This window comes from Atta colombica, unplaced genomic scaffold, assembly GCF_001594045.1.
Source record: "Atta colombica isolate Treedump-2 unplaced genomic scaffold, Acol1.0 scaffold261, whole genome shotgun sequence".
In the NCBI taxonomy this organism is placed as follows: domain Eukaryota; kingdom Metazoa; phylum Arthropoda; class Insecta; order Hymenoptera; family Formicidae; genus Atta; species Atta colombica.
The window spans coordinates 956,943-971,098 of record NW_017259361.1 but is presented as its reverse complement, the minus strand read 5'-3'; the positions used below and the strand labels follow the sequence as shown (position 1 = coordinate 971,098).

At 33.1% G+C, this 14,156-nt stretch overlaps 2 protein-coding genes across 2 annotated transcripts in view; one reads left to right on the top strand and one right to left on the bottom strand.

Annotated features, from left to right (window-relative positions):
- The window catches only part of LOC108689173 (RNA-binding protein 28), a 9,737-nt gene extending 7,580 nt beyond the window's left edge, over window positions 1-2,157 (bottom strand). The window contains exons 1-2 of the mRNA XM_018195828.1: window positions 2,066-2,157; window positions 135-399 (exon numbers count right to left, since the gene is read on the bottom strand). The gene's annotated coding sequence lies outside the window, so the exon portion shown is untranslated. The remainder of the gene's footprint in view (window positions 1-134; window positions 400-2,065) is intronic.
- Window positions 2,158-3,826: 1,669 nt separating this feature from the next.
- Window positions 3,827-14,156, top strand: part of LOC108689138 (transmembrane protein 131) — a gene marked incomplete at its 3' end in the record, with an annotated part of 11,026 nt that continues 696 nt past the window's right edge. The window contains exons 1-21 of the mRNA XM_018195778.1: window positions 3,827-4,096; window positions 6,013-6,077; window positions 6,338-6,363; window positions 6,977-7,060; window positions 7,134-7,257; window positions 7,454-7,567; window positions 7,640-7,762; window positions 7,898-8,061; window positions 8,153-8,339; window positions 8,445-8,553; window positions 8,637-8,896; window positions 8,977-9,393; window positions 9,474-9,662; window positions 9,749-9,977; window positions 10,101-10,482; window positions 10,567-10,782; window positions 10,855-10,994; window positions 11,211-12,490; window positions 12,831-13,155; window positions 13,347-13,777; window positions 13,845-14,049. Coding sequence (XP_018051267.1) covers window positions 4,003-4,096; window positions 6,013-6,077; window positions 6,338-6,363; window positions 6,977-7,060; window positions 7,134-7,257; window positions 7,454-7,567; window positions 7,640-7,762; window positions 7,898-8,061; window positions 8,153-8,339; window positions 8,445-8,553; window positions 8,637-8,896; window positions 8,977-9,393; window positions 9,474-9,662; window positions 9,749-9,977; window positions 10,101-10,482; window positions 10,567-10,782; window positions 10,855-10,994; window positions 11,211-12,490; window positions 12,831-13,155; window positions 13,347-13,777; window positions 13,845-14,049 — 5,164 coding nt within the window. The remainder of the gene's footprint in view (window positions 4,097-6,012; window positions 6,078-6,337; window positions 6,364-6,976; window positions 7,061-7,133; window positions 7,258-7,453; window positions 7,568-7,639; window positions 7,763-7,897; window positions 8,062-8,152; window positions 8,340-8,444; window positions 8,554-8,636; window positions 8,897-8,976; window positions 9,394-9,473; window positions 9,663-9,748; window positions 9,978-10,100; window positions 10,483-10,566; window positions 10,783-10,854; window positions 10,995-11,210; window positions 12,491-12,830; window positions 13,156-13,346; window positions 13,778-13,844; window positions 14,050-14,156) is intronic.

Below are 14,156 nucleotides of genomic sequence, written 5' to 3'. Positions count from 1 at the left end.
TATATATATAATTATTTAAATCATTTTATTTAACAATGATTTAAAAATAATCATGTTTAAATTATTGTCGAATAAAATGATTTGAAAACAAGCAAAAAAAGATTAATTTTACACAAGTAAAAAATAATATTTACCGCAAGGTTGCTCCACCGGTGCCCGATGTCTTTCCCAGACCTTCTCCTCCTCTCAGAATCGGGTTGACATCCTCTCGCACTGGACACTCGCGTAAAACACTCGCGAATAATACATTATAATCGCGCGCGGACTATAATCCGATTTGAATCCGATAACTTGAACGGCACTCCCGAAGCAATCGCGACGAACCGGCTGCGATTCGTTCATTTTCAAGTAAATCGGCGATGAAGGTATATAAGTCAAGGACGTGAGAGGGAAGATAATCTGAAAAATGCAATATAACTATTATCTATATTACTATGCAATCGATTAACTTTTACAAATGAATATCAAACACACGTCTGCAATTCGTTATCATTGCGAAATAAATTTGGGAACAGACAAAAGGGTTGAATCTTTTATTTATAGATGATGTCTATAAAATATAGAATCAATTAAATGGGCTATTTAATAAAAAAGAGAAATGTTTCTTTTATTATATCGATAATAATAGTTTCAAAGAGTTACGTTTAATTTTTAAACGGATCATATAACGGAAGGTGCACAAAAACAAAAAAATAATTAAATTATTAAACTATATTAATTCTGAAAGCAGGAATTGCGTTACTTGCATGTGAGTATTATTGATATTAATTGCTTTTTTATTCGTATGATACTGTTCGTACAGACAAGTATATAGTCATGTCGCGTGTCGCTCTTCTTCACATTTCTTTTTGATAATGCAAAAAAATGCTAGATATAATACGAAATGTTGTATTTCATGAATATTCACATACGATTACTAATATGATTAACTATTCATAAAGTACAACGTTTCGTATTATATTTGGCATTCTTCGCAATAAGATTTTAAAAAGTAATGTGAAAGAACCGCCCGCGACACGACTACCTGTTTGTACGAATCTCGGTAAGGGAATGACCGTACGGTAACTACGCATAAAGGCGTAAACGTAAACATGACGCGCCGCTCCGTGCCACCCCGTACCATCCCCACCCAAGGTCGCGCGCCAACCGCTAACTGTTGGAATGTTAATACGCATTTATCAAGTAAAATAATATATTCTTAACATTTTTTATTTTTCTCCGATTATACAATTTATATTATACAAAATCCGCGTAATATACACAGTATTTTTAATAAAAAGATTAATGCCTTGCTTTTTTATGTTATTTTTGAATTACTGAATTCTGTCTTTCTATCATATTCTAAAAATAATAAATAGAGTTATTTAATATTCATTATTTTAAATAACTATATTTTTGACTTATTTCTTATTTAATATTTTTAAGTTTCCGGATATTACAAAATATACAAAATATATAAAATATACTTCGTATTTTTTATTTTAAACTAGTCATATATATTTTTTACCGATTCCTACGATTTTATATTTTAAATAAGTTTTTGAAATTTGTTTTTTATTCGACATTACACATAAGTTTAAAGAATGAAACACAGAATAATTTGCAGTAATAGTAGTGTGTTAAATTAATTTATTAATCGAAAAATTAAATAATGATTTACAAGATATTTAGTACTTTTAGCTAAAGGTGTATTTAGTTAAATTGTTTCAAACAAATTGTTTCACGATATTAAGAAAATTTGCATCTTTATATAAAGAATATTTTATCAATCTTTATTTAAGTATGACTCATTAAAAAGTATGATAAAAATTGAGACATATTTAATGTTGGAATATAAGTACTCAAAAATGCTCCACGCGAATAATTATATTAATTTAAAAGAATTAATTTATTTCACATAATATAAAAAAATCAAAGTTTTCAATATATTAATATACGGGGCTCGGTCATATTTAAGAAATAAAGATATTTAAAATGCATTTTTAATAAAAAGATGAAAGAGTTATTTAAAATTTATTATTTTAAATAACTTCTTCCGACTTATTTCTTAATCCTTAATGCATACCTTAATTTTAGGCAATCTTATGTAATTCGTAGATATTTAATTTTCATAAAATAATGCGACACCCAGAGTGACTTGTTATCACATCCGCCTCCCTCCGAAGTCGCCGAGCGAATGCCAAAGTGATGACGTAGTCAAGCGTCGCGCTTGGCGAAGAGAGAAGGGGGGGGGGACGTGTCGCTCGGCGCACTGAAGATTCAGTGATGAATCTTGAGAACACTACTGATGAAGATTCAGTGATGAAGATTCAATAATGAATCTTGAAAACACCATTGATGAATTGGTGTTCTTCAGTGATATTCTCCGAGTATTGTCATTCTTATTTAGCATTCAGTTACAAAAACAAGAATGGAATGATATCTGGATGCAATCAGGTAGGAATCGAACATTGCCACGAATAGTCGGCATGCTTCTGTCCTGAGGATTTAGTACAGAGACGAACCATATACTACTTTTGACAATATTTTACCGATAGTGTCAGAAAATATATAGTCATGTAGTTCTCTACTAAACTAACTAAAAATGGATGTACTGGCGGTAATGGAGGAATGATTTCGACTGTAGAAGAAAGAAGAAAATCTGGCCTTTCTCAGATTTCCTCTCTGCCTACAGAAACACACCACCAGTTCAAAATTCTTCGAAGAAAAACAGACCTAAGGTGTATTCTTGCGCATGTTTAATTGCTGCACCCAATCGGAGCTTGACTTTTAGTCCGCCATTTTTTTCTGTCCGGGGTGTTACTATTTATTACTTATTACTTTTTACTTATTACTATGAGCATTCTATGCAAGCCTTTTATTCCCAACTTTTAGATTACAAATTTTAGACTTAGAGGCCAATTTTGTAACTTTTAACGAGAGTCGTTTATGTCATTGTAACTTTTTTACTCTACATAACATAAAGCCAGTTCTATATTAATTGCAAGCCGATCGCAAGTTTGTTGCGACAGCCAATATAAAGCGTTGATTTCAAAATGCAAGCTTCAGATTGGCTGTCGCAACAAACTTACGATCGGCTTGCTAATATAAAACTGGCCTAATATCTGCTCAACGACATCAACGTCACTGATTCTACTAATGAGTCGGTAGTTCTAATATTCGTATTCATAGTCTGTATATTTAATACATGGTCTGCAATGGACAGTAGCAGTAATGGATTATGAGTAAGTGAAATAATAAAAATCGACTAATCATAATTGATTATTTTTTTCACATTCAACTATGATTGGTCGATTTCTATGCCTACTCCTTAATCAACTACTGTTATTGCTCATTGTAGATGTATTAGACTTCCTTAAATTTATCTTTAGATACTTTATGAATTATTTCATTGGCTGCATCTAAAGATAAATTTAAGCCTCCCTTAAATAGGCCTGGTTATGAATACGAGTATAAGACTTCCGATTACCGATTCAGTGTAGAATCAGCATAATATTCGCCCGTATTCATAGTCAGGCCTTATATTTAAGATTTCCTTAAATTTATCTTTAGATTCTTTACGAATTATTTCATTGGCTACTGAACATCTAAAGATAAATTTAATGAAGCCTTAAGTACAAGATCTGATTATGATAATACAGGCATATGAGTAGAATCGGCCTCTTAATTACAAGCGTAGACCAACTGCTTTCTCTTTTTTCTCTCTTACATTCGCTTTCACAACACATAGCTGTGCCAAATAGTCAATTCAACCAATCACGGAGTAGTTTGCATTGTCTGATCTCTATCTAGAGGATCTCTAGTGGTTAGTGCTGCCCACCGCGGATTCATGTCTTCATGTGTCCAGCGGCGCGACGCGCCACCGGAATCGATATCGCGCGCTTCGATAGTACTGGAGTATGGCCGAAAGCGGATTCTCATGTCCGCTAAAGACAAAATAGCGAGCAACGGCAACAGCAACGGACGCGACAGCAGTGCAACAGCATTAGCCGCGGTGTTATTATGCTCGAGTTAAAGGTGTTCTATTGTCTGTTCTTGTTGACGCTATTGGACGCGACGTCGCAAATCCGGCCGTCGCTGCACGGCCACAACAATGGTGAGTGTCTCTTTCTCTCCTGTCTCTCTTTCTCTCTCCCTCCTCCCCCTTCCTCGTCCTCTTTCTCCTTTTCTCTCCGTCTCTTCGCCACATGACTATTTCGATGCAGCCAAAGCGCATTTTAACAATAACAACCCTGCGTGCGCGTCCACGCGAGATTCATTATCGCAAGGCGCGATAAGGATCACTCTCGTGATCCCGCGCTTTATAAGCTTTCACGACCCCGCGCGATACTCATCGGCGATGTGCCTATTGCGATGATGAAGGTCACGTCGCGCCGCGAGCTTCGCGCGTCACGCGATCCACATTCGACGATGCGCATCTTTCTTTTTCTTTTTCCAACTCTCTATCTATCTGTCTCAACGGTTCCTACCTTTCACTCTCCAAATTTCCTGGAGTAATTATCATATAATGATGAAGGAACAGTATAACCTGGAGCCTACTTGTCACCTATCCAGCAAGAAATCTTTGAAACATTCCTGCAACATTCTTGCAACAATGTTGTAACATTGCTGAAATTTTTCAAAATGTTCCTTTTTTACTGGGTATTTGTTTATACCTCACTATATCCGACATCACAAATTCTTGCTTCTATCATGAAAATGGATAACATTTAATTGTATAACATTTGTTGCAAAATTAATTTTAAACGAAAACGAATGTCTGCATCAAATGTAAATTACAATTGCAATTTGTTCGCATTTCCCATATGTTTGTTGATGTACTTGCAACTTTTGTGGAATCAGAAAGCTTAATTTTAACCGGATTATATTGATAGGAATATTAGCATTTGTAATTATTACATATGGAGTCTCTATAATATATGTAGGCTTTCTACAGTAAACCATTATCTAAACTTTAAGTCTTAAGCTATAAGAAATTGACCAATCATAATTGATTATTTTTCTCACATTCGGTTGTAATTGATTAATTTCTTAAGATTTGAGATTTAAAACTTAAGTAACAATTTAGGTGTATTCTATAAGCCACTAGTAATAAATCAAAGCTAGAAATTGATCATGAACAGTCAATGCAAGAAGAATAATTGACTATGTTTGGTCAATTTTTAGCTTCTGATTTCTGATTTATTATAAATTGCTTATTGTAGACTGTGTATTGATAGTCCATTAATCATACTTCTTGACTGTGGTGATTCATTCTAGGACATTGGAGAATCATTTCATCCTTATTTATGTTATTAATGTATTAATATTAAATAAGGATAAATGATTTTATAAATGTTATGAGTGTGAATTGGATCGCAGCCTTCAAAGTTATGTAATCGCTTCCTTATTTAAAAAATGACATAACTAAAGAAATGCTTAATGATTTATGATTTAGTGAAATAGATAAAAATTTAAGAATATGGAAGGTTTAGAAATCAGTAGGTATGTGAATAGATAATTAAGTATATTAAAAATTAGTATATTTAAAATATACTTAAGTATATTTAAAGTATATTTAAAATATATTTTGTAAATCAAATTCCTTTGATTGATATATAAAGCTAAAAGAAAATAAATTTTCTTCTTTCATAATTAAAAAAATGATTTTTGATTTATTAGTGTTATTATCCATGAATGAGTTAAGTAAATTATTCTAAAGTAAATTAATTTACTCTCAATTATTAAAGATGACGTAACTTTATAAAAAATAATCAAAATTATTACAACCCAAAGAGAATAATTTTTTAAATATAAGGGTTGTGAAATAAAAATGATTTGATCATATTAAAAATATACTCTTTTGACTGATATTTAATTAGTCCATAATACTTTATTAAAAAATAAGTTTTCTATTGAAAAATAAATTTTTTCTTTTTCTTAAAGAAACTTAATTTTTTAAGTTGTATCACTTTTAAAATAAGATAGCAACACATTTGAATTGTATAAATGTAAATTTTTGTATTTTTGTAGCCTTTGTTCAAGATGACAACGATGTTCAATATCTTTTGGATAATATGCCAATATCTATACATAAGGTTAGTCATTTTGCGCTTTTACGCGATGTGTTACATAATTATATTAACGTTAAAATATTTACGAGAAGAATACTTAACACAAGTACTGTAATAATTATAAAAAATTTTGTATTAATTTATTTATATGGAGAAGTAAGAATAGTAATAAATAAAATGCAAATAAATAAAATGCAAATCTAATTTTTGAATAATTCTTTCTTAAAATAAGACGTTTACAAAAAGTGAAGATATTATATTGAAATTTTTATTTTTATTTATAGGATTTTGCTAATACGGTACATGCTGGGTAAGCATAAAATTCAAAATAATTGTGAGTGGAAATAAGGAAGGTATTTATTATAAAATTTATCTTTTTGATATTCATCTTGGAATTATATAGGATTATCCTATTATAAACAACCTTGTAAGCTTTTTTGTATTATATAACAAGATATTTCGCTAGCATATACTTAGTCTATATCTACTAGTAGTATATTTTATTCGCGACTTAAATTTATTCGCGAATTAAAATTAATTATCATTGAAGTTTTATTGTCACACTTTTACTTACTTTATGTATAACAACATTCACTAAGCATAGGTGATTTGCAAAACCATTAGCAAACCAAAGATTAGATAATTCGAACTTTTTTTATGTCCCATATTCTAAAAAAAATTAATTAGAATATATTTTAAATAATAATTTAAATAATAAACCTTTTTTAAGGTATTATACAACTAAACATATATTTTAAAAAGTAAATAAATATATGTTTAAAAAATTAGATATTTTAATTATAGCAGTTTATTTGAAACTAATTTTTTTAATACCTTTCCTATTCATTTTCAATTTCCTATTAAGAAATACTGCATTGAAAATGTATCGATTAATTGTTGAATGGCATTGTCATGTTTTTAAGGGATGCTGCATCGGACGAAGACAAAATGGAAGATTCATTTTCTCACATTTCTTTTGAGCCAAATATCTTGGACTTCAAAGAAAGGTGTTGTTTAAATAGTATTTCGCGCAATTCGATGATCATGTAGAAATTAAATTATAATAATGTAATTTTTTAGACAACTTGGTATTCCTCATCAAGAAACTGTGATCATATTTAATAAAGATCACAATAGAACTATACATCTTTCATCGATATCGGGAAATACACGTCATTTCCATTCGTCGTTTTTTCAAAATAAAGTAAGTTACCGAACGATGTGACGGTAACTCAAAGCAAGAAATAAATAAATTGAAGCACAGATGTATCTAATACTCGTAATGCTTTATAACAATCATGTGCTAATTTATAATTTTTAAATATCCAATTCACAATTATATGTAACTTAAAAGAAATCGTGTATATTTAATTATAGAATTAATATCTTTTTTGTATCAGGTAATTCCTCCGCTCGGGAATACAACATTTAATGTAATATTCCTTGGTCGAGATGAAGGTGACATTGATACACACCTTTTTATACATACTTCATATGGGACACTAAAGTATCAGGTAATAAAAGTTTAGATCAGTTATAATATACTAGATACATGTACTTGCAATAAAATATTTCTTAATCCGCAGGTCAAAGGGATAAGTGTCAGTAGTCCTTATAGACTCAGACCTGTAGTTGATATCAAGTTACCATTAAATGCATCTTTTACACCACTTATATATATGCACAATCCGCATCCAGAAGCTTTACAAGTATGTAAATATTAACTATATGGACAAAAAAAATACTATCTATAAGAATTATTATTCATATGTATATAAAATAGATTATGTATCAGTCACGTTATATAATCTATAATATTTCCTTTATCTGTTGCAAAAACGAAGGTAATGGAAGTATATAGTAGTGGCGGAGAATTTCAATTGGAATTGCCATCAGGCGAGCCGGAAGGTACTCGTGAATTATGGGAAATTTTACCTTATCAAACGAAGCCTATCATCAGATTATCTTTTAATGCTTATGCAGAAAAGAATTATACAGCATATGTTAGGTGAGCACTTAGAATGTAGAATAAACTGTATTTATAAAGTTTATTTAATATATACAATTGAGTGTGTTGGCAATATATATATATGTTGCAGATTTAAAGTAAATAATACTGCTGAGATTCTTGTGGTAGCAGTTGAAGTAGAAGTCAAAAGTGGAGCTGGTCTTCATTGGGGTGGAAGTTCTGGAATAATTAATTTAGGTATGGGTGGATCGTTACAACCACCTATTCGCACCCCAATTGCTTTAAAAAATTCTGCAAAGAAAGCAATTAAAGTTGTGGTAAGTGATTCAAATCTTTTTGAATGTAGAATCGATTTATAAAAAGGAAAATCAATAGTAATTCCGGGCAATAATATTACTAAGCAAACAAAATGTTTCTTGTAGAATATTATAAATACACCTGTATCAAAAGCATTAAAACTGCATTTTGAACCAGCAATAATTCCAGGAGAGACAAATGTACCAATTGCTATTGGAATGTTGGTTTACGATTGTAAGATATAACATTGTCTATTATAGAAAAATATCTTGTAATCGTTGTTAATATTTAGAGTAACTCAATATTAATTTTCTTAGGGAAAACCGGTATGGACTTGCAACACTTCAAAGGCAAATTAATAATAAAAGCAATAGGCCCAGGTGGTTCTAGTCAGAAATTAGCAATTCCCTGGATAGCCCAAGTGCTGCAAGGCGGATTAGAAGTAAACACATCGATTACTCATTATTGTTCCCCACAATCCAATCAAGCTCGGAACTTTAGTGTGGTGAATAGATTTAAATTACCGTTAGCTATTACTAACGTCACGATGTGTTCGAACGCGAAATCACTTTTTACGGTAAGAATTATTTTTTTTCTTTTATTTCTCAACTCTATTCCTCAGTTATCTTTTAAGATAAAAAAATTTGTAACTTTCAGATAAAAGATTTTACTCCTAGAGTAATAAAACCTGAACAAAAAATCAATATATTTTCTTTACAACTTGCCAAAGAAAGAAAAGGTGACAATGTGAAAATGGAGTCGTCAATATTGATACATTCAAATGTATCGGTGACCGAAGTTCCAGTATTGAGTTATGACGGCAAACTGAAAAAAATCATACCAGGCGAGAAGGAAGACGATATGGAAACAATGAATTTCGGTACTGTAGGAAGCGGTACCGAGAACGAGGCAATTTTTGCACTAGAGAATCAAAATCCCGTCAATGTGGAGCTACACAGCTGGGGTGTAAATATGCCTGGTGCGGTCTTAGAGTTGATGGGATGTCAAAACGGTCCTGCGGATTTATTGGATAAAGAATTTCGAAATATAACTGTATGCAGTCATTCTGGAAATGTGAGTTTTACACAATAAATGGACATTTTGTTCATTATCTAACATGATTTTCTATAAATATGTAATAATTCTTGCTTCAGCAATATATAAAACCAGAGTTTCTGGCAATCTTTAAAATTAAAGTGAAGACTCCCATGGTTGAGGAAGACACAATCGTTGGTGATGTTTTTGTGCGAACGACCTACGAACGATTTATCTTGCCGGTGTATATGCGGGTTGCACATGGCAAAATTTCCTTAAAGAAGCTTATTTTTACTGATTGCTTCCCAGTGAGTTGTAATCCTACTTTTCATAACCAATATTCCTAAGATATAGATATTTGAGTAACTTTACATAATCTTTCAATGCCATATAGGGATCAATCTGTGTGCAGCAAGTGAAGGTGCATTCTACGTTTTCAAGACCGATGGAAGTGACGCATATTGCGCCTATAAACAGAGACAACAGGATAAAGTACATTCCATTGGAGGAAGCTACAATGCCCGTCATATCCAAAGGCGAAAATAATGTTGGCTCAATACAAATCGATCCTTCGGTGACTTGCAAGCAGCGGTGTTATCTAGGTTTATCGTTAGATACCAACAGTAAGCGATACATCTGTCATCCATATTTTATTATTTATAAATTTGGAATGCTTTGTGTTCTTATGATTACATTGTAATTATTATATTAATTTATTAGTGGTATAGCTATATTTTATTTTGCAGCGGGTAATCAATGGTTGAATACGATGAGCCTTCCCTCGCACACTCGTGACTCTGACTTGAACTTTTTGAACACGCGATATGTACGTTTTATCAACTCCACTGCGGATGGTTCTTGGGAAAATATCACGATGCGCTTGGACACAACCGAAGTACGCAGTCATAGATTTTATGTGAACATCAAGCCATATTGGCCGAGCCTGTTAGCAGGCTCCAGTAGCATAAAAAACAAGAGTATCTTGATGTTCCCGCTGACACAAGTTGGAAACACATCGTACAGAGCGATCAAGTTGCATAATCCGAGTGCGAGTCCGTTGATAGTCCAGCTAGTAATGGACTGGAGCTATCCTCAAGGGGCGCGTCTTTATCACTCTTTGCCAATGAAGTATGTGATTGATTTGATAATCGTTTCGCAAATCATTTTTATTTAGGTGAGAAATTAACGATCAAACATTTAATGTTCGCACAGATTTAAACCCGTGTGTGTAGAATGCTTGTCCATGATTCCGGAGGAGTTCAAACTAGAAGAAAATGCGGATGAGCGAGAACTATTTGAGAAACAATGGGGCGTAACGATAGCGCTTCAATCACTTCCTTTATATTTAAATCCTTCGGAAACGAGGACGATTCGTGTGGCATATACACCTTTTTCCACTTCGACGTCGTCTGGTTTTTTATATATTAGGCAAGTTAATAATGAGAAAAAAAGAAAGCTATAATACTAATTGTATTGACGCATGTTTTACTGGCTTTCCAGAAATAATATGACTATTTTAGAAGTCCTACGTATGAGCGGTCGAGGCGCGAGCGCACAATTTAGATTTGGCCATCGCAAGCCGGGATCAACTACGCCTCTGTTGTTCGAACTGACGGATAAACATCTTAAAGATTGTGAACGTATGTACGTTTCCTCATTTTCGCCTCATAATCTCGGAAAAAAAGTTTGCATCTTTTCGCATGCTCAATTTATTTATCCTGTTACTACACCCATAAAGCATGTTCTAAAATCAACATTTGTAGCACTGCGCATATTTCTTAATGATTTTTTTATTTTTATCTTAATTATCATAATTGAAAGGAAGAGATTTTCTTTATAACGCTTCCCTTTTCCAGGAGATCGCAATAAACTTGTGACAACTCTCACCGTAAAGCGATCTTTTACGGCTAGAAATACGGGAGAACTGCCGATCGAAATATATGGTTTCTACATCAATGATTGGCACTGCGAGGGCTACGGCTTCAAGGTACTTGATTGTACACCTTTCAAGTTGAGTCCGAATGCTACTAAAAGAATCGAGATAGCGTTCACCCCGGACTTCACGTTGTCGCGCGTAGAACGAAAGCTGCTGGTAATGACGAGCATGGGACCGGATGCCGGCGAAAACGTTGAGAACGGCGTGGTGATACTTAATCTGTTGGCGACTTTACCGGCACACGCGTTAAATTTGTGCGCGTCTGTGCTCGCTAGACCGCCGTGGGAAGGCGCGGTACAGAAAGCGGCTCTTATCCTCTCGTCAGTACTGATGTTATGCGTCGCCGTGGTCTCATTCCTTGAAGCGGACCGAATACTACGGGAGGGCCTGGCCAATTACTCGAAGGAGAATTCCGTGCAACCGCCTCTGGATCTAAGGCTGCTGTCACATATCTCGAGCAATACGCAAGGAAGTAGTGGTGGCAACGGTTGTGTCACTAATAAAAATGATAAAACTGTGACAAGCGACGAAAAAAACAAGACGAAAAAAGATGAGGTGTTCCCAGATTGGTCGTTAATGAACGTGAAAAAATACAAGGACAAAGATGTGCAGAAAGGATTGAAGATCCCAGATTGGTCCGCCGAAGAAGAACGTAAATTCAAATTGGACACAGAATCCAAGGATCTGTTATCTTTTAAGCGATTCGAAGAGTTGTCTAACGTAGATAACGCGAATACGACAAATGTGTTTGTGTCAAAGAAAAAAAATAATAAAAAACAAAATAACATTCAAGAGGCTCAATCGGACAATTGCATAACAAATGATGTATTCATGGACACTCAATTGATTCAAGAGAAAAAGTATATTGTCAATGCAGGTACAAAATCGAGTCCGACATCAAATAGAAAAGGAAAAACGCAATCGACACAATTGAGTGTTAAGGACGAGCCAAAATTTAATGATCATGAGATTCAAATGGATGCGGTGATAATTAATAACAATCGGGCTAACAATCGGTCTGACAATAAGCGCAATAAACAGACAAATAGCAATGGAAGTAATAGTAATAATCACAATAATCACGTTCCGTTAAAAAAGCTCGAACCAGTGAGCACTCCAAAGACAATTCATCTTTCGGAAGAAGAAACCTCGTCCACGACCACAGAGAGTTCAACTCACGATGAAACGATATCGTGTAAAGTAAGTTTTAGGCCAGTATTCATAGTAGGATCTTAAAGATCGTGTTAAGATGTCATGAATCAATCAAATAACGATATTATGACTTTTTATTTTTAAACATTTTTTATTTAAAAAAATCTTATCGTCGATACTGGAATAATTATAAAAATCTAATATCTGTAAATTAAATATTGAAAAGAGTAACAAAAAAATTATTGCTAAAGTCACTTTATTTACAATGAAACTGTTGTCGCGAAATTAAAGTACTAATTATTAGATTATGTTGAACAGATATAAGTTTTCTTTGACATCTATAAAAAGACATCTATAAAAAGATTTTTTTTCTATAATTTATTCTCAGAGTTTTGACCAACCGTGCGGGAAACAAGAGAAGCTGCAAAGAAAACCGGTATCTAAAAAAAGTAAACCTCAAACTATTCCTCCTGTGCCATGCATAGATTATAAGGATAATTATGAAGGCGACTGTGATGATGATGAATACGATAAGGAGAAGCAGAATAATCCGAATAGATGGAAGACGAACACTACTAGATCCAATACAAAGCATATTCATACTTCACGTACTGTCGAGTCATCCTTTAAGTTGTCACGTCAAAATAAGAATCCACCACGAAAGGAGAAAACTGTGCAGAAACGACGTATAGCTGACAAAATACATATTAAATGTATGTATTTATATCATAATAATAGAACAAAAATACTAGCTAAAATAGTAGAAGTATATTCTGTGGAATTATCTGGGATTTAGATCGGAATTATTTAATTATTCTCTATATTATTGTTGCATTTTCTAAGCAAATGGAATAATTTCGATTAATACGTGTTCTGTATAGATAAAAATATTCATTCATTGCAGCTCCTCCTATAAATGGAAATGTAAGTCAAAAAGAGGATGTAACACGTATCATAGGAACAATGCCTACTCCCTTACCACCTCCGCTCTCCTGTTGGGGCGAAAACAGGGCCAAATTCAGCGACGTAGTGGCGCGAAGTCAAGAGATTGTCTCGTCGTTTTCCAATTTAAATCACATGAATCACAAAAGTCAAACGAACACGTCAAATCTGTCCACGATATTTAATACTGATGTTAAAGACGTTCATTGTGCTAAATCTCAATTGACGCAAGAGTCATCGCAAACACTAAAAGAATATAGTTTGATGTCAAATCCAGTCCTTCTCTGTAATACAACCGTGAATAATAAATCACTCGAGCCAGATCCTTCGATTTTGCAGTCCAAATCACAACATTCGAATAGTTATTTCATCAATACTTTTACAGAACATCCAGTAAGTTGTAGTTTGAGTTAACTTTATCGAATATCATGTGATGAAATTCTCATTGTCAAATTATCAGCAGTTTGAATGTGAGTTGGTGCCGTACGACGATCTTCCAGAAACAGATGAACCGTTAGTAGAATTGGAGACCCCCGAAGAAGACACACGGTGTCAACTGTGGGAAGACACTAGTCCTATGATAAATTTATTATCTGAGAGTACAAACGGATTTCAATTAGAGTCACCGAAAACTCCGGAGAAACCTGTTTTGTCTGACTTGAAAGGTATATTATTTTGAAAAAATTTAAGCAGAATTAGAAGTGTCACTTTATAAAACTAACGAATTATCGTTTTTTATAAAATAAATAATTCGTTATCTTTTTTGTAATTT